This window comes from Anomaloglossus baeobatrachus, chromosome 3 (assembly GCF_048569485.1).
Source record: "Anomaloglossus baeobatrachus isolate aAnoBae1 chromosome 3, aAnoBae1.hap1, whole genome shotgun sequence".
NCBI lineage: Eukaryota > Metazoa > Chordata > Amphibia > Anura > Aromobatidae > Anomaloglossus > Anomaloglossus baeobatrachus.
Genome location: NC_134355.1, coordinates 664,570,055 through 664,596,408, shown reverse-complemented (window position 1 = coordinate 664,596,408; position 26,354 = coordinate 664,570,055). Strand labels below are relative to the sequence as shown.

At 51.1% G+C, this 26,354-nt stretch overlaps 1 protein-coding gene across 1 annotated transcript in view; it reads left to right on the top strand.

Moving 5' to 3' along the window:
• LOC142297019 (cytochrome P450 2K4-like) overlaps positions 1-26,354 on the top strand; it is a 267,299-nt gene that overhangs the window by 601 nt on the left and 240,344 nt on the right. Inside the window, exon 2 of the mRNA XM_075341229.1 lies at positions 8,815-8,977. Coding sequence (XP_075197344.1) covers positions 8,815-8,977 — 163 coding nt within the window. The remainder of the gene's footprint in view (positions 1-8,814; positions 8,978-26,354) is intronic.

The following is a 26,354-nucleotide window of genomic DNA, read 5'->3' as shown; positions in this document are numbered from 1 at the left end:
CTGAGCTGTAATACCACACACAACCTGTAGACAAGTGTGGCGCTGTTTTGGAAGAAAGCATAATTTTTTTTCTTATACTGTACAAACCTTTTAGGTAATCCTCTGAATATACAGAAAACTAATCTTCATTTTAGCCTTTGTTGTATATTTTTCCTATAAAAGAATGAATTTCCTGAAGATCTTAGGGCCCAATCTCTCTCTCTCTCTCCATCTCTGTCTATCTCTGTCTCTCTCTCTCTCTCTTCCCCATTAACATATATGGGCCCAGATTCCGGATCGGATCCGGACTTCTTTGTCAACCTGCCGCTGATCCGCCGGACCCGACCATAAGTAAAGGCTTTTTGGCTTGACAATGAGGTCAACTTGGTCCAAGAGGTCCATGGATGAGCCCAGTTGTGGCTGACAATATTTGTTAATCTTACTTGCTAATCTAGGGCAGCATGGTGGCTCAGTGGTTAGTACTGTTACTTTACAGCACTGGGGTCCTAGGGTACAAATCCTACCAAGGACAATAACTGCAAAGAGTTGGAATGCTCTCCTTGTGTTTGTGTGAGTTTACCCAAAAATGAACTGATAGGAAATTTAGATTGTGAGCCCCAATGGAAATGATAGCAATAATATTTGTACAATGCAATTGTCATGATAATAGTATAATAATAGTATAATAGTTTTTAAGGTTGAAGGGAGACTCTAAGGGGCACTTTGCACACTGCGACATCGCAGGTGCGATGTCGGTGGGGTCAAATTGAAAATGACGCACTTCCGGCATCGCATGCGACATCGCAGTGTGTAAAGGCTGGATGATACGATTAACGAGCGCAAAAGCGTCGTAATCGTATCATCGGTGCAGCGTCGGCGTAATCCATGATTACGCTGACGCGACGGTCCGATGTTGTTCCTCGCTCCTGTGGCAGCACACATCGCTGTGTGTGAAGTCGCAGGAGCGAGGAACGTCTCCTACCGGCCTCACTGCGGCTTCCGTAGGATATGCGGAAGGAAGGAGGTGGGCAGGATGTTTACATCCTGCTCATCTCCGCCCCTCCGCTCTGATTGGCCGCCTGCCGTGTGACGTCGCAGTGACGCCGCACGACCCGCCCCCTTAACAAGGAGGCGGGTCGCCGGCCACAGGGACGTCGCACGGCAGGTGAGTGTGTGTGTGAAGCTGGCGTAGCGATAACTTTCGCTACGCCAGCTATCACCACATATCGCTGCTGCGACGGGGGCGGGCACTATCGCACTCGGCATCGCAGCATCGGGCTGCGATGTCGTAGTGTGCAAAGCCTGCCTAAGTCCATCTAGTTCAACCCGTAGCCTAACATGTTGATCCAGAGGAAGGCAAAAAAACCCCAATGTGGCAAAGAAGTTCCAATGGGGAAAAAATTTCCTTCCTGACTCCACATCCGGCAATCAGACTAGTTCCCTGGATCAATACCCTGTCATAAAATCTAATATACATAACTGGTAATATTAAATTTTTCAAGAAAGGCATCCAGGCTCTGCTTAAATGTTAGTAGTGAATCACTCATTACAACATCATGCGGCAGAGAGTTCCACAGTCTCACTGCTCGTACAGTAAAGAATCCTCGTCTGTGATTATGATTAAACCTTCTTTCCTCAAGACGTAGCGGATGCCCCCGTGTTCCAGTCGCAGGCCTAGGTGTAAAAAGATCTTTGGAAAGGTCTCTGTACTGTCCCCTCATATATTTATACATTGTGATTAGATCCCCCCTAAGCCTTCGTTTTTCCAGACTAAATAACCCCAAGTTTAATAACCTGTCTTGGTATTGCAGCCCACCCATTCCTCTAATAATCTTGGTGGCTCTTCTCTGCACCCTCTCCAGTTCAGCTATGTCCTTCTTATATATTGGTGATCAGAATTGTACACAGTATGATTATGCTCTGTGATATCGCTTTCCTGCAGAGCCCTGCTGGTCCCTATATCTTTTCTCTGGGTTCCGGTTGTTTCTTGATAGTTGGGGAGGGGCCTTTCTTTGGGCCTCGTTTCTGGTTCTGCTCTGCTTTATCTGGGCTGCTTCCCCTTGACCTTCCTGCTAGGCAAGTGCTTGTCTATGGTTCTCGTTTGTGCCCTACCAGATCTGCCCCACTACCTTCCATTCCCCTCCTAATTCCTTTCTACTGACATGTGTGCCCGATACCTTGACCTCGGCTAACCCTCTGACTCCACCTCCGCCTTCTCTCCTGTTTTGACGTGACCTCCCGTGTACCGACTCCGGCTAGTTCTCTGACTCCATCTCTGCCCGTCCCTGTGTACTTAGCTGTTCTCCTGTGTATCGACCCCAACCTGCTCACTGTTTCCCCTTGTACTGACGTTACCTCTCTGTGTACCGACTCCTGGCTTGTTTCACTACTCTTCACTTGACTCTGCTTCTCCCATTGTATTAACCCGGCTGCCCCTGTCTTTTTGTGTTCTGGTGACAGCTAATGGTTTAGTGGAAAACTGCACCCGGGTTATTACCATTACAGCAATTATATAAAAAATAATAGATCTTTGTTAGGACCAGGTGGACGGGTAGGCCCAGGAGGTGGATCCACTGGGCTGAACACCTCACCGAGGGCAAGGTGCCCGGTAGCCGGAGCACTACGGGTAGAAGGACAGTCCGTTCAGAGGAGTGGAGTGAAGAAGTCCCTGGGACTACGGAGTCTCTGAAGGTAGTCCGGGTGACGGAGCTCAGGTTGGGAGGCCGAGATGATGTTTAGGCAGAGTCCAGAACCAGCGGAGCGAGGAGGAGGGTCACCACACGGATCCGGGGATCGGAGATGGTAGGGACTGACGGGATTACAGACAGTCACCGTTCAGGGTTCGGGAATCGTCAGGACCGGTTGGCGTGACAGGAGCGACTCTACAAGAGAGATAGGTAAGTATGGCACAAGACACAGGGAGACCTGACTCCTAGCTTAGCAAACACGAAGAACAGGCCCCGCCCACTTGGAAAGGATCCCCCTATATACCCTGTACCTGAGTCTTTAATTTCCTGTTGGAGGACACTGGACCTTTAAAAGAGGGTCAATGACCGCGCGCCCTAATGCGCATGCGTGAGGCCCGGGTGCCAGAAGCCAGAGCAGGGAATGGTGCACAGGAGGCAGGAGTGCTGGGCTGGCTCAGCGCTGCCGATGGGCGCCGGGAGCGTGGACCGGGCTGCCTGGGGACCGCAGGCGATGGGGCACGAAGGCTGTGGAGCGGGGGGGCCGGGAAGCCTGGCACGGGAGCGGCGGAGCGCGACCTGAGAGCGGGGAAGCGTGGCAGGGGAGCCGGTAAGCAAGGCAGGGGAGCCGGGGAGCATGGCAGAGGAGCCGGGGAGCATGGCAGGGGAAGCCAGGGAGCATGGCAGGGGTGTCGGGGAGCGTGACAGTACCCCCTCCCCCATGCCCCCCCTCCCCGCAACCGGGACAGGAAGGCACGTATCAGAGGAGTACCCACATTCTCACGGGGTTCCCAAGACCTATCCTCAGGACCATACCCCGCCCAGTCCACCAGGAAGAACTGTCGGTCCCGTACGGTCTTCATGGCCACGATATCCCTTACCGCATAGATGTCATCATCAGCAATAGGAGGAGGAGCAGAACTGGCAGCAGCGGAGAAGGGACCAAGGACAACCGGCTTGAGCAGGGAGACGTGGAAGGAGTTGGGTTACCCATCGTGGCCGGGAGCTGCAACTTTTAGGAGACCTCATTTATTTTGCTGCTGACTTTTTAAACGGTCCGATGTAGCGAGGACCCAGCTTGTATGATGGTAGCTTCAATCGGACGTATTTGGAAGCCAGCCAGACCAGATCTCCAGGAGAGAAACACGGAGGGTCCAGACGCCTCTTGTCTGCAAGTCTCTTCATCCGCAGGGAAGCTCGTTCAAGGGACGTCTTGACAGAATCCCAAATTGTAGTAAAGTCACGGGCTACAGCATCAGCAGCAGGGACATCCGAGGAAGAAGTAACAGGTAATGGAACGGAAGGCTGAAGTCCGTAATCTACATGGAAGGGAGAGCTGGAGGAGGACTCACTGACGTGGTGGTTATGGGAGAATTCAGCCCAAGGAAGAAGCGTGGACCAGTTGTCGTGATGGGTATTAACGTAGTGACGCAAGAAGGAGGTCAGGATCTGATTGACTCGTTCCACTTGGCCATTCGACTGAGGATGGTAGGCTGAAGAAAAGTCCAGAGCCACTCCCATATGTTTGCAGAGGGCCCTCCAGAAGCGGGAGGTAAACTGAGTTCCTCTGTCGGACACAATGTGTGATGGAAAGCCATGCAACCGGAAGATGTGCTGTATGTAGGCGTCAGCGAGTTCCTGGGCAGAGGGCAGTCCAGCCATAGGGACGAAATGAGCCATTTTGGAGAACCGATCCACCACGACCCATATGACTGTGTGTCCGGCGGACAAGGGCAAGTCTGTAATAATGTCCATCGCAATGTGTTGCCACGGAACGGAGGGGATTGGCAGTGGCAGAAGGCGACCATATGGCAGGTGTTTGGGCGTCTTGTTCCGGGCACAAGAGGAGCAGGCTGAGACAAAAGACGCGACGTCTGTGCGAAGGGATGGCCACCAGTAGTGACGTACTATTGTACTCCATGTTCTCTTCTGACCAGCATGGCCGGCTATTTTCGAGGCATGGCCCCAATGCAACACTTTTTGTCTGTCAGTCTCAGAGACATAGGTCTTCCCGGGCGGTATCTGGGCCAGAGTGACAGGGGCCACCGGAATGATTTTACTTGGGCAGATGATGGGCTGGGATATCTCCTCCTCCTGTTCCATGCGTACGAATGACCTGGACAAGGCATCTGCTCGCACATTCTTATCCGCGGGCCAAAAATGGAGCTGAAAATCGAACCTGGCAAAGAACAAGGACCACCTGGCTTGTCGTGGGTTCAATCGCTGAGCAGACCGCAGGTATTCCAGGTTCTTGTGGTCCGTGTAAATGATCACGGGTACACTGCTCCCTCCAGAAGGTAGCGCCATTCCTCCAGAGCCAGTTTGACTGCTAATAGCTCTCAGTCACCGATGGTGTAGTTGCGTTCAGGCGCTGAGAAGCTCTTGGAGTAGAAACCGCAAGTAACCATCTTCCCGGAGGAGGACTTCTGCATGAGCACTGCTCCGGCTCCCGAGGAGGAGGCATCCACCTCCAAGGTGAACTGTCGGTTTAACTCAGGACGGTGGAGCACCGGAGAGGAAGCAAAGGCCTGTTTCAGGGAGCCAAACGCGGCATCAGCCGCAGGTGACCAGTCCTTTGGATTAGCCCCCTTCTTGGTCAAGGCGGAGAGAGACGCAGTCAGGGCAGAGAAGTGAGGGATGAACTGGCGGTAATAGTTCGCAAATCCAAGGAACCGTTGGATTGCCTTCAGTCCGGAAGGAGGGGGCCATTTGAGAATGGAAGAGACCTTCTCTGGGTCCATCTGCAGACCGGTATCGGAGATCACGTAACCCAGGAAGGGAAGAGAAGACTGCTCGAAGACACACTTCTCGTACTTGGCGTACAGACGATTCTCTCTCAGCCTTTGTAGTACCAGCTGCACGTTCTCTCTGTGGGTCTGGAGGTCCGGAGAGAAGACCAGGATGTCATCCAGATAAACCACCACACAGACGTAGAGAAGGTCCCGGAACACCTCGTTCACCAATTCTTGAAAGACTGCTGGTGCGTTACACAGGCCGAAGCGCATCACACAATACTCGTAGTGCCCATCGCGAGTATTGAATGCGGTCTTCCATTCGTCCCCAGAGCGGATGCGGACCAGGTTGTAGGCACCCCAAAGATCCAACTTGGTAAACACACGAGCTCCTCTAAGCCAATCAAACAATTCGGGAATGAGTGGCAGGGGGTATTTATTTTTTACGGTGATTTGGTTCAATCCCCGGTAGTCAATGCATGGGCGCAGGTCGCCCTCTTTCTCCTTAATGAAGAAGAAGCCTGCTCCAGCAGGAGAGGAGGATCTCCGGATGAATCCCCTTGCCAGGTTCTCAGTGATGTAGGCAGACATGGCCCTTGTTTCAGCAGGGGACAAAGGATATATCCATCCTCGAGGTGGTGTAGTTCCCGGGAGTAGGTCGATGGCACAGTCGTAAGGACGATGTGGCGGCAGTACCTCTGACTCCTTCTTATCAAAGGCGTCCGCGAAGGACCAATAGGCCGAAGGCAGTCCTGGTAGGGACTCCGGAACCGGAGGTTGTCGGATGGGCTGTATAGACTTCAGGCAGTTCTCGTGGCAAGAGGAGCCCCATCGGGTAATTTCACCAGTACGGCAGCTGACCGACGGTTCGTGTGTCCGTAACCAGGGGAGTCCCAGCAGGATTTGATGAGACATGTGTGGGAGGACGTAGAGAGTGATGTTCTCGGTGTGCAGGGCACCGATACGTAGCTCTACTGGCTTGGTGATCCACGAGATGGTGTCAGAGAGGGGTCTCCCATCTACAGAGGCAATCACAAGGGGTTTGTCGTGTGAAGTAACCGGCACCAAGTACTTGTCCACCGTGGCCTGCTGGATGAAATTGCCTGCTGCCCCGGAATCGAGGTACGCCTCGGCCGTGAACCGCGTCTCTCCCATTGTCACTTGAACAGTCCACGTAACCGGGTCTGAGAGAGTCCCAGCACCTAGGGTGGCCTCTCCTACCAACCCTAGGCTTTGGAGTTTCCCGGCCTCTCTGGACAGGAACGTAGCAGGTGTGTGCCCTCTCCACAGTAGAAGCAGAGACCCTTAGCGAGCCATTCTGCTCGGCGTTGTTCGGACTGCCTCAGACGGTCAATCTGCATGGGTTCGTGGACAGAGACGCCAGACGATGCCGACTGAGGTACGACGGGCTTCTGCGGAGGCGAGGAATGCCGTATCGGACGTCTCTCGCGGGACACCTCTTTGGATCGTTCCTGGAATCTGAGGTCCACGCGGGTGGCTAGTGCAATTTGGGCATCCAGAGTGGAAGGAACATCGCGGCCTGCCAGCTCGTCCGTAATACAACTGGAGAGTCCTTCCCAGAAGGCGGCGGTGAGGGCTTCATTGTTCCACCCCCAATTCTGAGGCCAAGGTGCGAAAGCGGATGGCATACTGCCCCACCGTCATGGTCCCCTGACGTAGCCTGAGGAGTGATGAGGCAGACGCGGCGGCACATCCAGGTTCGTCAAAGGTGGTTCTAAACGCCTGCAGGAAGTCCTGGATGTCAGCAGTTACAGGGTCCTCCCTCTCCCACAAGGGGTTCATCCAGGCCAGTGCCTCACCCTCCAGATGGGACATCACAAACGCCACCTTGGCTTGGTCGGAGGCAAACAGGTGCGGAAGCAGCTTAAAGTGGAGGGAGCACTGATTCAGGAATCCTCTGCAGGTCTTAGGATCTCCGGCATAGCGGGGTGGAGAGGCCAGGCGGAGTTTAGAAGCTTCCGAGGTAGCCGCCACGGGTACTGTGGCCATGTAAAAGCCTGAGATGCCAGGGACGTGGCGGTTGCTTGCAGCGTGTTCAGGTGGGTATCCACCAAGGACATGAAGGCCAGCATGCGGGACTGGGTCTCGCGCTGTCGTTCGAGTTCCTGCTGCAAGTTGCCCAGCTGGGCCGCTAGTGCATCGGCGGGATCCATGGCCTGTTCTTACTGTTAGGACCAGGTGGACGGGTAGGCCCAGGAGGTGGATCCACTGGGCTGAACACCTCACCGAGGGCAAGGTGCCCGGTAGCTGGAGCACTACGGGTAGAAGGACAGTCCGTTCAGAGGAGTGGAGTGAAGAAGTCCCTGGGACTACGGAGTCTCTGAAGGTAGTCCGGGTGACAGAGCTCAGGTTCGGAGGCCGAGATGATGTTTAGGCAGAGTCCAGAACCAGCGGAGCGAGGAGGAGGGTCACCACACGGATCTGGGGATCGGAGATGGTAGGGACTGATGGGATTGCAGACAGTCACCGTTCAGGGTTCGGGAATCGTCAGGACCGGTTGGCGTGACAGGAGCGACTCTACAAGAGAGATAGGTAAGTATGGCACAAGACACAGGGAGACCTGACTCCTAGCTTAGCAAACACGAAGAACAGGCCCCGCCCACTTGGAAAGGATCCCCCTATATACCCTGTACCTGATTCTTCAATATCCTGTTGGAGGACACTGGCCCTTTAAGAGAGGGTCAATGACCGCGCGCGCGCCCTAATGCGCATGCGCGAGGCCCGGGTGCCAGAAGCCAGAGCAGGGAGCGGTGCACAGGAGGCAGGAGTGCTGGGCTGGCTCAGCGCTGCCGATGGGCGCCGGGAGCGGGGACCGGGCTGCCTGGGGACCGCAGGCGATGGGGCACGAAGGCTGTGGAGCGGGGGACCGGGAAGCCTGGCACGGGAGCGGCGGAGCGCGACCTGAGAGCGGGGAAGCGTGGCAGGGGAGCCGGTAAGCAAGGCAGGGGAGTCGGGGAGCATGGCAGAGGAGCCGGGGAGCATGGCAGGGGAGCCGGGGAGCATGGCAGAGGAGCCGGGGAGCATGGCAGGGGAGCCGGGGAGCATGGCAGGGGAGCCGGGGAGCGTGACAGCAGTGCTGTCTACCCCAATAACCAGCACATTTTGTCAAATTTTTGATCCATTTACATTGTGGCAAGGTGCATACAAAATGTCAGCTAAAATTACTAGTGGATTCAAAAGTCAGACTAATAAATAATCAGCTGACATTTTTACTTCTGTATCACCAATGCCGATTGGCTGGATAAAGAGGCTATTAGGCTCTTGCAGATACTCCAGAATAATGTTATAAAACTATACTCCTGGGGGAATCATACAGTGGACCATTTGTAGGGCTGGGATATTATAAAGTAAATAATAATTATGGCTGTCTTCATTGTATTTACAATTTTGCATTTAAGCTTGCAGAGAAATATGGTCCAGTTTTTACCTTTTACTTGGGCACCAAAAAGATGGTGGTCCTCGCAGGATATGAGACCGTGAGAGATGCACTTGTCAACAATGCAGAAGACTTTGGGGAGAGAGGACGGCTTAAAATATTTCATAACATGGACAAGGGAATGGGTAAGTTCTCAATATTTTTTATTGTTACTTTGATTTTTTGTGCTGCCTAATTTTTCCCTCAAACGTCCATTTTGGAAAGAAGAGAAAAATCCAGCGAGGAAAGGTAAGGACAAAAACATTTTCCTTTTATTGACTCATTAAAATAATTCTGCAGCGGTACTGGCACTAAACAAAACCCTTGGCGTAAGTCCAACGCGTTTCGACATGGGTATATCCATGATTAAGATCCTACCTATGTCGAAACGCATCGTTTAATGCCAGTACTGCTGCAGCTCTATTTTAATGATTCCATAAAAGGAAAATGTTTTAAACCCTACTTTTCCCCACTGTATATTTCTCTTCTTTCTGAATTGTGTGGCCCAGGCTGGGGCCTTTTCCGTGTGGATCAAGACATTCCTTTACATTTCATTGTGACAGGTGAGCTGGCTTTTTTCTATATTTATTCAAACATCCATATTGGTATAACAAAAAACCACGAGAAAGTTGTTGAGCCACAATAAAAGCCCATGTAGTCATCTGAATATCCAGTTGCTAACCATAACACATTGTAAAAATTTTGACTCATCTCCTCATATAAACAATCTTTTTGAATTTTCAATGTAATTTGCTCATCATGCAATCGGCACACAGGATAGATCGTATTGCCATTGATCACCATAATTCCACATAGTGAACCATGCCAAGTTTTTTGTATCCAGCATCAATCTTGATTTCGACTTTGACATTGGCGGCTCAGTCTACTTGCTCTTTGGAGATCTTCAATCAAGATTACAGTGTTCTCTGAATATAAAAAAAAAATATTCATAGCTCCTAGCCCCAATGTGAGAAAATGTAAAAGATTCCTTCCAGATAATTTCATATGTAATACTTGTAACGTATGATGAGCTTATTGGTGGAAGACAAATTGAATGTTCTTTAAAATTTACATAAATTTGGGATTTTCACAAATCTGAATCTGGCCAACATTTTGAAGATTTGCAGAGGGTCAGGAAAGGAGTAAAAAGCTATAAAAATTACTTACCTCACCATTCATCTGTCCTGCCAACAGAGCACCCTTTCTGGTCCTCTGTTTAGTTTTCTTTCTTTCTCCATGGCATGTGACATCTACACCTGTGCTTTTGGCACTGAGTAGGTTTCTGATATCATGACACGTCTTGACATCACAACATGCGAGATCTCTGACCTCATGCCACATGTCATGACATCACGACATACATTGCTCAAAGCTTAGTCACTGCCTCGGGCAACACATGTCCTGATTAGTGATGAGCGAGTATGCTTGTTACTACTCGGTACTCGCACGAGTATCACTGTACTCGGGCTACTCGGCGGGGACCGAGTAATCTCGCGATAGTCGTGCTGTACTCGTGGTCTTCATCCCTGCATGTTGGCGCTCTTTTGAGAGCCAGCCCTCATGCAGTGATTGGCTGGCAGACCACTGCAATGCCACAGCCCTGTTAGTTGTGGAATTGCAGTGATTGGCCGGCCCGCACAGCGTGACTGAGCCTTTATACCGGCGGGCGCGCTGTGCTCTGCTCACAGCCATCCAGACAGTCAGTGCAGGGAGAGTGTCGCTGCTTCAGGGAAAGGTTTGCGGCCCTTTATTGTTAGTTCCGGAGCAGGGCAGCAAACAGTGTGACCAGAAGTCCTTCTCAGGACATACAATAAGTTGTATACAGGCAGGCAGGGAATAGCCAGGTCGGAGTACAGTAGCAGAGTCCTTCTCAGGACTATTGTTGCTATATACAGGCAGGGTATAGCCAGGTCGGAATACAGGCTAGTGACCAGAAGAGTCCTTGTCAGGACTATTGTAGCAGTATACAGGCAGGCAGGCAGGGTATATAGCCATTCCTAGTGGTGACCGTATACCAGCCTTCATCATATCTGGGGCTGGTGTACACAGTCTAAAACAGTCCAGATAGTGTCAGACTTCTCAGTAATTGTCGCTCCTAAAAACCTGTTAGGTTCTTATTGCGTCCGTGCTTGCATTTAAAAACCGCACATGTGTGCCTGTCGGTGGCAGCGTACAGGTGCACGTTTTGCACAAACTATTATATAACGCACAAGTGTAGTGTATAATACACGTCAGTCAGCAGTGGCTGATAGTGTCAGACTTCTCAGTAATTGTCGCTCCTAAAAACCTGTTAGGTTCTTATTGCGTCCGTGCTTGCATTTAAAAACCGCACGTGTGTGCCTGTCGGTGGCAGCGTACAGGTGCACGATTTGCACAAACTTGGATATAACGCAAAAGTCTAGTGAATACACGTCAGCACAGCATTGCAAAATGAGCAAGGGCGTTGGCAAGGAACATGGAAGTGGACGTGATGGTGGTGCAGGCAGAGGCCGAGGTCGTGGGCAAGCTCTAATTTCGCCACAACAAAGGGCCACATCTAGTCGCTCGCACGTCCTGTCCCAAATTCTTGGGGACCGCATCAGTACACCGCTCTTGAACCAAGACCAGTGTCAACAGGTTGTTAGTTGGATAGCGGATAATGCTTCCAGTCAGATTGGTACCACCACAAACACTCTGTCTTCCACACGGTCAAGTGTCAGTAGCCGTGATACTGCACCGCACATTTCAGAACCTGATCCTCCTTCCTACCACAAGGCTGAGTACACGTCTTCGGACATTAATGATCCCACACTTGGAAACTCGGAAGAGCTGTTCACGTTTCAATTCGCACATTCTGGCCTCTCGCCAGCTCATGTTGAAGTGGGTCATGAGGAGATCGTATGTACAGATGCCCAAATATTTGAGCAGCCACGTTCTCACGAAGTTGGCAACGTATCTCAACAGGGGGTGGACGATGATGAGACACAATTGTCAGGAAGTCAGGAGGAGGAGCAGGGTGCGGAAGAGGAAGACGACGTGGTGGATGATCCAGTAACTGACCCAACCTGGCAGGAGGATATGCAGAGCGAAGACAGCAGTGCACAGGGGAGGGAGGCGTAGCATCCCAACAGGCAGTAAGAAGCAGGGTGGTGGCTCCAGGCAGAAGTCAGGCAACCGTTCCCCGGAACAACAACACGACACAAGGTGCCTGTACAAATGTTAGGTCTTCCCGAGTCTGGCAGTTTTTTAAGTTAGCTCCAGATGATTCTAAAAAGGCCATTTGCAACACCTGCCGTGCCAGCATCAGCAGGGGTACCAAAACTAGCAGCCTGACCACCACCAGCATGATCAGGCACATGTCAGCCAAGCACCCGACTTTGTGGGAAGTACAACAGAGTCGAGGAGCAGTGCTTGCTGATGTCACTGCTACGTCTTCGCTGGTTGTGCATGCGAGCCAATCCCCTGTCCATGCTGCCTGCGAACAAGCCTCCTCCGGTCCTGCACCTGCAGTTGCCTACGCAGAAATAACATCATCATCAAGCATGTCCTTGTCCCAGCGCAGCGTTCAGTTATCCATTCAGCAAACCTTTGAACGGAGGCGCAAATACACTGCCAACGCCCCACATGCCACAGTTCTAAATGCTAACATTTCGCGACTGCTTGCGCTGGAAATGTTGCCTTTTAGGCTGGTGGAGACAGAAGCATTCCGCGACCTGATGGCGGCAGCTGTCCCACGTTACTCGGTCCCCAGCCGCCACTACTTCTCCCGGTGTGCCGTCCCCGCGTTGCATAACCACGTGTCACAAAACATCACACGTGCCCTGAACAACGCTGTTTCACCCAAAGTCCACCTAACCACAGACACGTGGACAAGTGCTTGTGGGCAAGGCCGCTACATCTCGTTGACGGCACACTGGGTTAATATTGTGGAAGCTGGGACCCAGTCTGAGCGAGGGACGGAACACGTCCTTCCCACACCAAGGTTTGCAGGCGCTACCTCAGTCAGGGTTTCACCCACACTCTACAGCTCCGGAATGTCATGCTCTTCAGCCTCCTCCTCCTCCTGCGCATCCTCATCCACTTTACCCTCCACACCAGTCCCAAGCTGGAAGCACTACAGCACTGCCTCGGCGAAGCAGCAACAGGCTGTGCTGAAGCTAATCTGCATAGGTGACAAACCCCACAATGCAGAAGAGGTGTGGACAGCTCTGAAACAGCAGGCAGATCACTGGCTCACACCTCTGAACCTAAAGCCAGGAAAGGTCGTGTGTGACAATGGCCGTAACCTGGTGGCAGCTTTGAGGCGAGGCCAGCTGACACATGTTCCATGCGTGGCCCATGTGCTCAACCTCGTGGTTCAGCGGTTTCTAAAGTCATACCCAGAGCTGTCTGATCTGCTGGTAAAAGTTCGCCGCCTGTCTGCACATTTTCGAAAGTCACCTACTGCTTCAGCCGGCCTTGCCGGCTTTCAGCGCCGTTTGCATCTTCGGGCTCACAGACTGGTGTGTGATGTCCCCACGCGTTGGAATTCAACTCTGCACATGTTGGTCAGGATATGTGAGCAGAAGAGGGCAGTTGTTGAGTACCTGCATCACCTAAGACGTCGGGAAATGGGTCAAACTCCACACATAACACCTGAGGAAGGGAGATGGATGTCCGACCTATGTACCATCCTCCAAAACTTTGAGGACTCCACCAAGATGGTGAGTGGTGATGACGCCATTATTAGCGTCACCATACCGCTACTCTGCCTTCTAAAACGGTCTCTGCTCAAAAACAAACATGATGCATTGCAGGCGGAGCGCGATGAGTTGCAGCAAGAAACAGTAGTGGGTGTGGGTGATAACACACAGCCCAGCCTCGTCTCATCACAACGTGCAGTGGAGGACTATGACGAGGAGGAGGATGAAGACATGGAGCAACTCTCCGGCCAAATTGAGGATATGACATGCACACCAGTCATATCCTCGGTTCAGCGTGGCTGGCCAGAGGACAGGGTAGATGAGGAGGAGAAGGAGGAGGAGGAGGACAGCATGTTCAGTCATCGTGTTGGTCAGGCTACTGAAGTCCTGGCTGTTAAGAGTCTGGCGCACATGGCTGACTTTATGGTAATCTGCCTGTCTCGTGACCCTCGCGTTAAGAACATCTTGGCCGACAATCATTACTGGTTGGTAACACTGTTAGACCCACGCTACAAGGAGAACTTTATGTCTCTTATTCCCGAGGTGGAGAGGTCAACCAAAATGCAGCAGTTCCGGAAGGCCATAGTCACGGAAGTAGGCAAAGCATTCCCCTCACAAAACGCTAGCGGCATAGGTCAGGAATCAGTGGACAACCAAGGCGTACAGCCGAGAGAGGCACAAGTCCAATCCGCCAGAGGTAGGGGAACAGTCTTTAAGATGTGGGACAGTTTTCTCAGCCCCTCACGTACCACAGCCCCTGAGGTGCGGGGTAGTGCCACAAGAAATCCTAAGTTTGCCCAGATGCTCAAGGAGTACCTTGCAGATCGAACAACTGTACTCCGACATTCCTCTGTGCCTTACAATTATTGGGTATCCAAGGTGGACACGTGGCATGAATTGGCTCTACGCCTTGGAAGTCCTGGCCTGCCCTGCCGCTAGCGTTTTGTCAGAGCGTGTTTTTAGTGCCGCAGGTGGAATCATTACAGATAAACGCACCCGCCTGTCAACTGAAAATGCTGACAGGCTGACTCTGATCAAGATGAACAAGGGTTGGATTGGGCCAGACTTCACCACACCACCAGCAAATGAGAGCGGAATTTAAAGTTTGTAACGGGAATTTGCCATGTACCTCCACTCACCCATGGGTACACACTTCTGGACTTTGGATAATCGCTGGACTGCTCCTCCTTCTCCTCATGCGCCACCATGATGACCGTTACAATAGTTAGGCCTTTGTTTCAGGTATACCCCCAGTGGTAAATTTTTTCGCCCATTCTTTGCAGAATGGACATTACAACGACAGGAGACCCGCTCCTTTGCAATGGGAACAATGTTTTGAGGCCCTCATGCACGTCTCTATCCAGGGACAACGTGGAGCCTCCCAATTTTTGGCTGCCCTGCCTAAGGGCTATACTATAATACACCCACTTCCTGACAATGGACACTTAATGTTTTGAGGCCATCATGCACGTCTCTATCCAGGGACAACGTGGAGCCTCCCAATTTTTGGCTGCCCTGCCAAAGGGCAATACTACAATAGACCCACTTCCTTACAATGGGCACTTCAGGTTTACAGGCCATCATGCACGTCTCTATCCAGGGACAACGTGAAGCCTCCCAATTTTTGGCTGCCCTGCCTAAGGGCTATACTACAATAGACCCACTTCCTTAAAATGGGCACTTCAGGTTTACAGGCCCTCATGCACGTCTGTATGCAGGGGCATTGGTGAACCTCACAATTTTGGACTGCCCTGGCAAAGGAAAATACTACAAAGACTCACTTCCTCAAAATGGGCACATTAGACTCAGAGGCCTTTATGTACGTCTCTTCTCAGGGACATCGGAGTGCCACACAATGTTTTACGTAAAATCTTTCATGTATTAATCTCAAAAAGAAACATACATTAGCTCTATCTCACTATTGGGTATGTGCCCTTAACATTTCCGCCATGAAAATTCATTTTGGTGTCATTTTTGAAGGTTTTCTGGTGAATCCGTAAAAATGGCGTAAAACGCGGACAAAATTGTTCACAGCTGTGACTTTTGAGTGATAAATGCTTCAAGGGATCTTCCCCATGCTGTTGCCATGTCATTTGAGCACTCTTCTGAGACTTTTGTGCCATTTTTAGGGTTTCTACATGCTGCCGGGGGTCATTTCACAAAAATACTCGGGTCTCTCATAGGATAACATTGGGCTCGGTGCTCGGGCCGAGTACACGAGTATCTTGGGATGCTCGGCCCGAGCCTCGAGCACCCGAGCTTTTTAGTACTCGCTCATCACTAGTCCTGATATCAGAAGTCAACTAAGCACCAGAATCCCTGATATAGAGTGAAGTTGGAGGAAGAAGATGTCATGTGCTGGAGAATGGGATGAGGATGAGATGAAGAACTGCGAAGACTGGACAGGGAAGAGCAGACAGGTGAGTACATGTTTTTTTCACTTTATGTTTACTTTGCTTTGAAGTCTGGAGAGATTGTGGAGCAAATTAAGGCACATCAAAAAATGTAATGTTCAATGCAAATTCAACTTCCTGCCCCAATTCGAGCGAACTGCTGAATTAAATTCTTAAATTGTGAAGTGCTGAAAGACAAGAGGGTGCGGAAATAGGTATAGGGAATAAACAACACTAGGAAGTCTCACCTTCGAGGGTTGTGGGAATCACAACCAACTGCACAAAGTATAGGTCACACAGCTTCTTCAGACCCATGTGTAAGTAGAAGAAATCGATGAAGATATGACCCAGTCTCTTCATCGGTTTGAATTAAATTCTTGGCAGATTCTTGGCAGAGTCACTTACCACAACTGATAACCTCATATGGGACTTCTATATACTGTCAGACTACAGGGCAGGGTATGATTATGTAGCGCACCACGGGGCAGGTGACTAACCTACTTGTTGTCGGGTCTTTTCGGGTCAGGTCAGGCATTGTCATGGGTTGGCCTTGCCCAGATCTGTTGCCCCAAGACATACAGTGAATGGTGGGGGAAGCGGGGTATTTGGGAAAGTTTGTCGTGACGCCACCTGTGGTATGTGGCCACGTAATAGCCGCCACTGCCGGGTTCCTCTCTGGGGCAGGTGTTAAGGCAGCCGGGATGGTGTAGCTCCACACAGGAGGAGCGGGCCCTGGGTGGATGATGAGGGTTATAATGGCTATTGGCGCCTAAGTGCTGGGCGGCAGCACCGGTAAGGATGAGCCAACACACTCTATGCAGGTTCAGGGTGTAGTTTACTCACAACATCAGTTGCCAGCCCGGTCACAGTGGTCCCTGCCATGATGAGCTCAGGTCAATCCCAGATCCGGTAAGGGGTCACCACCGTTTTTTGAGAGAGAGAGAAGGAGTGAGAGTTATTTTACTAAGGTGTCCTCCTCCGCAGTTCGGTACCCTGGCTGAGCTCCCGCTCCAAGCCCCTGGGCCCAGTAAAGTCCAAGTTTTATAGAGGTGTCTTCCCAGAACTATGGTCCTGACAGGTCTGCTCACGATGTTTGTGTTGTGCCTATTTCTACTCCCAGTGGAACCTGCCCCCAGGTGGCTGGCTTCAGTGACCGGGAAGTCCATGTTCGTATGGCCACCCCCATTCCTACCCTGAGCCAACCCACTCTGTGTGAAAGCTTCTGAGCTGTTTGTAGTGTGTGAATGTGGAACACCGGTGATTAACCCCATCCTTACCTGTGATAGATACCGCACCTTAATTGAGGTGCAGTTTCCTGTGGCGACCAGAGCCTCAGGGGTGCCACAATTACAATCTATGCATCCCAGAGAGATGTAAATTTTCTTTCTGAGGCAAATACAAACCACAATTAGTGGTTAAAAAGGTATAAGACTATAGACTGCTTATATGACAAGTGTGGCGTTGGGCCCCCTCCAGTAATGGCATATAGATTATGCAACTACTGCTTTTGTGTTGGAATAACTCAACATTTAGAGACTCCTACAGTAATGTCTTGATTGGTCAGAACTGAAGCCTTGCTACCTTATTATGAAATAACATTGATAGGGCTTCTGTCCAATATATTATAGTATGTGGCGACTAAATAATGCCTTTCGTAATGTCGCAGGCGGGGAGGAGGGTGTCAACACTGCGCTCTCCCACTGCTCGGGTCCGGCCGCCGCTGCTCTGCGGCTACTGCTGCTGCTCGGTGGCTCGAGCGATGGGCCGGATCCCGGGGACTCGAGCGGCGCACCTCGCCCGTGAGTGAAAGGGGGGCTCAATTTGTTGGTGGGGGATTTGATTAATGTCCGTGACGCCACCCACGGTTGTGGTGATTGTGTGGACACCACCGCTGCTCTGTCTGGGGATCCCGGTGATATGGAGCAGCTAGATGTTGGTTTGCCCCTCCGTGGGTAGGGGTTTTGGTAGTCCCGGGGCCCGATGATGGGGAGGTCAGGATGGTGGACAGGCGGGTTATGGGGCCTGTGGAGGTGCAGGGACGCAGGGGCAGCGCTGTGCCGCATGGCACGGAGGTACTCACTCAGCCCAAGGATGATGACACAGTTCACGGTAAACAAACGGCTGGTTGGACGGGTCCCTCGGACGGCTACGGTGCTGATGTTCCCTGCAGTTAGCGGTGACTGTCTCTTCCCTGCACCTAGAAACGGTTGTTGGTAGCGATGGATTCCCACCGGTAACCCGCTCCCCAGCTTGGATATGAGCCGGAGGAGCCCCTCTCTTGCCCGCAGGCGCTGGCCCTGGGAAACTGGTGCCTTGGCGGTGGCGGTGTCTCCCCTTCACGGTCGGACTGTTGCCTTCAATCGGAACTTTGCTGCTGGGAGACTCGGAGGTCCCCTTCACTGACGGATTTGGCAAATTCACGGCGACTCCTAGCCTTGCCGGGATCCGAAAGGCCCCTGCCAATGGTGCTGGCTTCTCTTCGTATACCGCTCCGGTACCGCCGGGCCACCACCCGTCCACGGTCCTTTCGGCAACCTCCGATCAGCCTCTCCTGCAGACGGTCACCGCCGTCTGCCATCGTTGCTGTCTCAGTCCGGGGCACACACCCGGACCGACTTCAGGCTTTTCAACTGTCACTTTCTCTGTCACTACTCTCACTGTCCTCTTTCTCCTTCCTCTCACTTTGAACTTTCCACTTAATCTGCCTGGTTTTCCCGCCTCCAGGGCTGTGAACTCCTCGGTGGGCGGAGCCAACCGCCTGGCCCACCCCCTGGTGTGGACATCAGCCCCTGGAGGAAGGCAACAAGGATTTGTGTTCTGACCTTGGTGTTCCTGCAGGGAATGTGGGTTGTGTGGTGTTGTGACCTGTGACCCCTGGCTTGCCCAGGGCGTCACATTCCCCCTTAGCGAAACGCAGACCGTCCTCGGGCAGCCCGTCCAACACCGGTTTTATTTTCCTTTTTTTTTTTTTTTTTTCTGAAAGATAAAACGGTAACACAGTACAAGTAGAAAAACATCATCCCACAACGGGAGGCACTTTGTTTAAACGTTACGGTAATAAACGGTTGCGGCTGCCGCTCTCTCCCACCCAAGTAACCTGGCCCTGATGCTGCCTCTAAGAAACAGGCAGCACCCCTTGACCCCAGTCCTGAACCAGTTACCCGAGCGGGATCTGTCCTTCCCCTCCAGAGGGTAGCCACCGGTTCCTGTGGTGGCTGGGCCCCAGCCTGCTCTACTGTGGGCCCTCCCTCCAACCTGCCTCTCCGGAGGCGGTAACGGTGCTGCAACGGAAACATATTATTTACATGCCACTTAACGTCTGTGGTTGCCCTGCAAGTTCACGGGCTTGTCCAGAGAAAGTTCTCTATGCAAACAACTTTTTTGTGGATGGTCCCCACGGGGACAACAATGCCGGCAACAGCCGGTTTTCCATTCACAGTTGAATCAGGTAAATCCTCGGTTCCATTTCACTTATCATCTTTCAACTTTCATTTGCAAACTTTTTCAAAATTTTCAAAACACACACAGACTTTCGGTCCCAACGGGGACTGTGCAACGGTGCTCCACTGCCTTACTCAGAGTCCTCAGCATCACCTGAGGGAGGGGGCTCGGCGCTCACACGGGACTCTTGGCTGCCCCTTAACTTGGAATCCAGCGCGAACCACCCCCTCTCCCCACAGTGCCGGGTGTACTGGACCAAGTCGCCCGGCATCAAGTTCCGACCAGGGTGCTCCTCTGGCAGGTGAGCATTCACATCCCGCCGGGCTATAAACACTTCGGCCTCCAGGCCCGGTTCATAAATAAATCCATAGCCCCGGCGGACATCAAACCGCCTCACCTGCCCTTCATACAACGGGCCCCGGACACGGAAAGTTGCCTGACGGAGGTTCTCTTTTTCCCGGATTGCACGGGCCACCAACTCCGCCTTCTTCCTTTCCCTCTCTTCAATCTCCAGGCCCAACGGTACCGGCTCCCTGTCCCAGTACGGCGCTGCTGCGAGCTCCGGCGCACGGGTCGGGCCCCGCGGGACATTTTGGACGCTGCCCACTGTTAAGGATCTGGGTGGCAGGTCCCGCGGCTTCTTGGCCTTGGACGCCGCCTTGCAGCGGCAACCCGGCGCAACCTCAGCCGAGGTGTGGGGGATGGGCACAGGGGCTTTCCGCGGTTGGGCCTTCGACACGGAGCGGGCTGTCGGCTCCGGCTCGGGGGACTTCTCAGGGGACGCCTCCGGTTCAGACTTCGGGGCCTTCCAGGGCAGCACCTCCGGTTTGCTACGGGCTCTGGCTACAGGTCGGCCCGCCGGGGCGGGCATGCTGGGTATCGCTACCAGTTGCGGTGGCAGCGGGTCTAGTGGCGGGGTCACGGCTTCCGAGACGGGTGGCGAGGGAGGTAACAGGGCGAGAGGGTTTAGACCGGGTCCCGCAGCCGCGATGACCGGCCCTTCAAGGGCATCGGGGCGTGGGTTACTCACCCTCCCTTCCTCAGCTTCCTCCTCGCGTCTCTGCACGGTCGCTATGACATCCGCCATGTCGGTCTCCCACTCCTCCATGAGGAGCTGCATCTTAACCTGCAGCCTTTGGTAGAGCTGCGCGGTTCGGATCTCCACCCACGCTGTGGTTCCCGGCGCGGGGGCTACGGTGCTTCGGGACGGCATCCACATGCTGCTGGCGGCTTCTTCCAGGAACAAGATGGCCGCAGAGTCCTGGTGTCCCTGCTTTTATAGCCGCAGCTACATGCGACCAGTCGCCATTTCGTCCCCCTTCGTCCCCCTTAGCCTCTTTCCGGCCCATCCTCTATCGGGGCGGGGTTTTGGCCTTCGCGCCTCTGCTACTCGAGAAGACGCTCGAGCGGGAACTCTTCGCGCCAAAGATGGCGGCTTCTGAAATTTTCCGGCCGGACACCTCCGGCGGTCACAAGGCGCACCTCTACCCAACGGCAGAGCGGTAAGATCGTGTTCGTGACGCCAAGTTGTCGCGGGCGGAGGAGGGGACGCTGCGCTCTCCCACTGCTTGGGTCCGGCTGCCGCTGCTGCTGCGGCATGCTGCTACTCGGTGGCTCGAGCGATGGGCCGGATCCCGGGGACTCGAGCGGCGCTCCTCGCCCGTGAGTGAAAGGGGTTTGGTTTTTGGGAAATTTTATTGTCCGTGACGCCACCCACGGTTGTGGTGATTGTAGGGACACCACCGCTGCTCTGTATGGGAATCCCGGGAGCGGTGACAGGGAGCAGCTAGTTGTTGATTGACCCCTCCGTGGGTAGGGGGTTTGGTGGTCCCGGGGCCCAGTGATGGGGTTGGGATGGTGGACAGGCGGGTTATGGGGCCTGTGGAGGTGCAGGGACGCAGGGGTAGAGCTGTGCCGCCCGGCACGGAGGTACTCACTCAGCCCAAGGATGATGACACAGTTCACGGTAAACAAACGGCTGGTTGGACGGGTCCCTCGGACGGCTACAGTGCTGATATTCCCTGCAGTTAGCGGTGACGGTCACTTCCCTGCACCTAAGTACGGTTCTTTGGTAGCGATGGGTTCCCACCGGTAACCCACTCCCCAGCTTGGATATGAGCCGGAGGAGCCCCTCTCTTCCCCGCAGGCGCTGGCCCTGGGAAACTGGTGCCTTGGCGGTGGCGGTGTCTCCCCTTCACGGTCGGACTGTTGCCTTCAATCGGAACTTTGCTGCTGGGAGACCCGGAGGTCCCCTTCACTGACGGATTTGGCAAATTCACGGCGACTCCTAGCCTTGCCGGGATCCGAAAGGCCCCTGCCAATGGTGCTGGCTTCTCTTCGTATACCGCTCCGGTACCGCCGGGCCACCACCCGTCCACGGTCCTTTCGGCAACCTCCGATCAGCCTCTCCTGCAGACGGTCACCGCCGTCTGCCAACCTTGCTGTCTCAGTCCGGGGCACACACCCGGACCGACTTCAGGCTTTTCAACTGTCACTTTCTCTGTCACTACTCTCACTGTCCTCCTTCTCCTTCCTCTCACTTTGAACTTTCCACTTAATCTGCCTGGTTTTCCCGCCTCCAGGGCTGTGAACTCCTCGGTGGGCGGAGCCAACCGCCTGGCCCACCCCATGGTGTGGACATCAGCCCCTGGAGGAAGGCAACAAGGATTTGTGTTCTGACCTTGGTGTTCCTGCAGGGAATGTGGGTTGTGTGGTGTTGTGACCTGTGACCCCTGGCTTGCCCAGGGCGTCACTGTAATACACTATTGTCTTCTTATTATAGAACTGCAGGGGTGGCGCATGATACCAGTGTTCTATTGGTTATTTTTGAATCCTTGAACCTTGGCCAACCTCCACGGGCCCAGTGCTAGCAATACACTTTTTACTGTACATTATTGATAAACAAATTGGATTGCGAGCCCTATGTATGAAAACCTATTCTCATTACTAGTAAATGTACATACTTTCCGCACGTTATCTAATCTATCCAAGAATCATTAACTGACATTTCTGTCCTTTAACCATGAAGTTAAATATAAAAAGATGATGAAACAACATTTCTGCTTCAGAGCACTAATAACCTCATCCCTATTTTTCCATTACTACTAACCATCGAAAAATTTTCAATTGCTGCTCATTGTTTAGACAATGTTCCAGGATAAAATTATAAAGAATACTGTTTCCAATACAATGTCGTAAACGCTATAAGGGGAAGCAAACAGAACCTGCTCTATTTGGTGATAAGGTTTACACTTAAAGCGCACCAATCACCAGGATTTTCCTATATAACCTAAAGCCAGTGCTATACTGGCACTATCAGGCTGATTCTATACATACCTTTAGTTGTCAGCTCGGATGTAGAGGTTTTGAAATCCAAGCAAGTAAAGTTAGAGAAATGAACAGCTTTTTGATTGGCAGCAGCTGCCGAGCAGTTAATAAGCTGGGGTGGGTTATGATAGTGATTTCCACACTCTCCTTGTTGATCCTACCCCTATCTTTTATTTATGTTAATTCTATTATAGTGTATACCAATGGTTGTAACTAAATCCCAGTGACTAAAAGGATCTTAGGCGTAATGGCTTGGTTAGTGTATCCAAAATAGCAGTTGCACTAAAGCAAAGGGAAAGAGAAAATACAAGAATGTAGATGGTGAACATTGGAATATGAATACGCATTACTGTCAAGAAAACATGAAAAATGCATTTGAAAATTATGAGTTACTTAGCAAATAAAAGTGGCCAAATTTACTTGTGCCCAAATACCACGTAAAGGTGTAAGTCTAAAGTCACTCATTTTTTTCAAATAAATTTTTCATATTTTCTTGGCAGTAATACGTATTCATATTCCAATGTTCACCTTCTACATTCTTGTTTTTTCTCCTTCCCTTTGCTTCAGTTCAACTGCTATTTTTGAATATTGTATGTCATGTTCAGTATGCATCAGTTCAGACTATGAGATTAGGAAGTGTCGGCAATTTTTTCTAGTTTGTGTTGTGTTATGGAGTCATGTCCTTTGTATGCACACTACTCCCAGTTATTTCAGGTGTTTTTAATTTTCCTTTTGCAGGTTCTATTCTAGTTTATATATTAGTTCAGTTTGGACAAGAGAGGTATAGCATTTAGAGTAGGACCCAGATGAGCGTTACACCTTGACGTGGTATTGGGCACAAGTAAATTTGGCCACCTTTGTTTGCTAAGTAACACATATTTTTCAAAGACATTTTTCATGTTTTCTTGGCAGTAATGCATATTCATATTCAAATGTTCACCATCTACATTCTTGTTTATTCTTCTTCCCTTTACTTGAGTGCAACTGCTATTTTTGAATATTGTATGTCATGTTCAGTATACACCAGTTCAGACTATGAGATTAGGAAGTGCTGGCAATTTGTTTCGATTCTGGCTTGGCTAGTGGGCATGGCTGGCTTGGTTGATGGTCATGGTTATATTTCCTCTCGCTCACTATAATGGATCCACACTTCTATTATAATGAACTCCTTGCCCACATGGAGTTAGAAAAATAATGTTGCTTCCTGGTAACAGCTAAGTTGGTGGAGGCCCCGAACCTTCTGGTCACATGAGTGTGACGTCATCAGAGGTCCTTCTAACAATCTTAGTGAAGATATTAGTAAAAGGTAACTGTAATGGCTAAATCCCAGTTGCTAGAAGGACTTTTGCTGACATCATACCATGTGACCAGAAGGAGCAGGGTCTCCACCAACATAGCTGACACCAGGAAGCAACATTACTTTTCTAAGTCCACGTAGGCATGGAGTTGATTAGAATAGAAGCAGGGGTCTGAGAGTAAGATCCCCATATGGGGGGGAGTGCAGGGGAAGGGGCAACCCCCCCTTGCATCATTATAGTGAAAAGGAGGAAACATTACCACGCCTACCAACCAAGACAGTTATACTCACTAATCAAGCTGGTCACGCCCAAGGTCTTTCTAGCCACTGGGATTTAGTCACAATCATTAGTAATATGCTATAATGGAATTATCATAAATAAAAGATAGGGGAGGAACAACAGGCATGGGAGCAAGAATCATTATCAAAACCCACCCCAGCTCGGCAGCTGCTGCCAATCACAAAGCTGTTCATTTCTTTAACTTTACTTGCTTGAATTTAAAAACCTATACATCCTAGCTGACAACTAAAGGTATGTATAGAATCAGAATGATAGCGCCAGTATAGCACTTGCTTTAGTTAATATAGGAAAATCCTGATGATTGGTGCGCTTTAACATTGAATAAAATAGATTGTGTTATAGTAGTAAAAGCTTGAGATTTATTAAGTATACCCTTTTTTATACCCCAATTTGGATAAACTCTTTTTAATATTTAGACATTCCTGATTGTAATTATGATCCATGCTACATGCATGACGTCCTCTAATAATTTCACCAGTAGGCAATAGGAAGTGGCGGATGACAGCTCTCAGCATGGAAAATGGAGTTGCCCGCAGTCAGTTTCACATTAAGAGAAGTGTGATTTATCTATTGTTTTTAATTTTGGTTCAACATAAAATCCAAAAAGGTGCTATATCAGCAAATAAGCTAGCAGTAAATTGCAAATTGAAGTTAAAAAGTTAAAAATGGTTAAGTGAGGTATAAAGAAGTTGGCAAGGCACTCATAGGGTGTAACACTATTGCTGGGATCCGAAAAGTGTCCTGCTTCCTCCTCCTAGCAGGGATGCCAGGTGCACTCATACTCAATGGTGGCATCTCCTCCGTCACATCTGCTGCCTTCCATGGTCTGCACATGTCGACAGGTCTCCCAGGAGTAAGCTTAGGGCATAAGTGCCCTTCCCTTTTCTTAGAGGGTCAATCCCCCTAACCCAGAAGTGCCTCTCAGCATGGTACTAGGCACGTAAGGCATCCTCCCTCTATGGTAGGTGCCTGAAAAACATGGACTTACTGCCAGAGACACACCGCTAGTTTTCAGGTCCCTTTCTCGTTCCCTGTTACCTGTGTCTGTTACCTGCATTCACTAATCATGCCTGTGTCTTGCCATACTTACTGTACCTGCTGTACCTGCCATACCTGCTGTATCTGCCATGCCCGTGGCAGCAGCTGTCTATTCTGCACCAGCAATAACCAGCTATCCTGTCTACACCCGAGCCTGTCCCTTGATCTTCAACCCCTGGGGTCAGCTGCACAGTGCCGTGATACTCTCTAGAGTAAGAGGGAGAGGTTGGCATGCAAAATGCAGAGGATCGGGGTACAAGAAGAAGGAGGACCTGTGCCCCTAAGTCCTTATAGAAAGGATTGGCTGCACACTCCTAGTGTGAATTGCAATAATTTTTTTATTCAGTAATTGTTCAAGTGTAGGTATATACATTCAATTGGAGAAGTGCGGGATAGATTTAATCGGTAAGGCAACCACAATTTGTTTGGTAAAGTGACCACAGTTATAACATTTCGCCTAGGGATGATCGAATACCTCAAATATTCGGCAACGCCCATATTCGCCGAATAGGTCGTTGCTATTCGACTATTTGCGAATATTCAATGCGCAATGCAAGTCTATGGGAAACCCGAATAGTTGCCGAATAGCAACTATTTGGGCTTCCCATAGACTTACATTGTGCATTGAATATTAACATAGTTGCGACCTATTCGTCGGATATTCGCGCAGCCGAATATTGGCGAATATTTGTGATATTCGATCATCCCTAGTTTCGACCTTTCATGGTCTTCGGTCTTATTCAGAAAGTCGCAGTAAGTATAATGTGAGTGCCTGCATGAGTGGAATCACTTACGTTACAATGTAGAAGGGTGCTGGTGCGGGGGCTGATCGGGTCCCTACATGGTATCATAAACTGTCACAGTGGTTGGATTTTAGTCTGAAGATGGACAAAAAAGTCTCTTCGAAATGACAGATGATGACATAAGGGTTAAAGTTTTCGTCGCAAACTGATGCGCTCCCAGTCCTTCATTTGTGCCTGCTGTGCTCTTCCAATGATTCCTGCCAGTTTGTCAGCCAGTGTTCACAATATTACAAGTTATGATGGTCTGTAGGTCTTGCAGGTG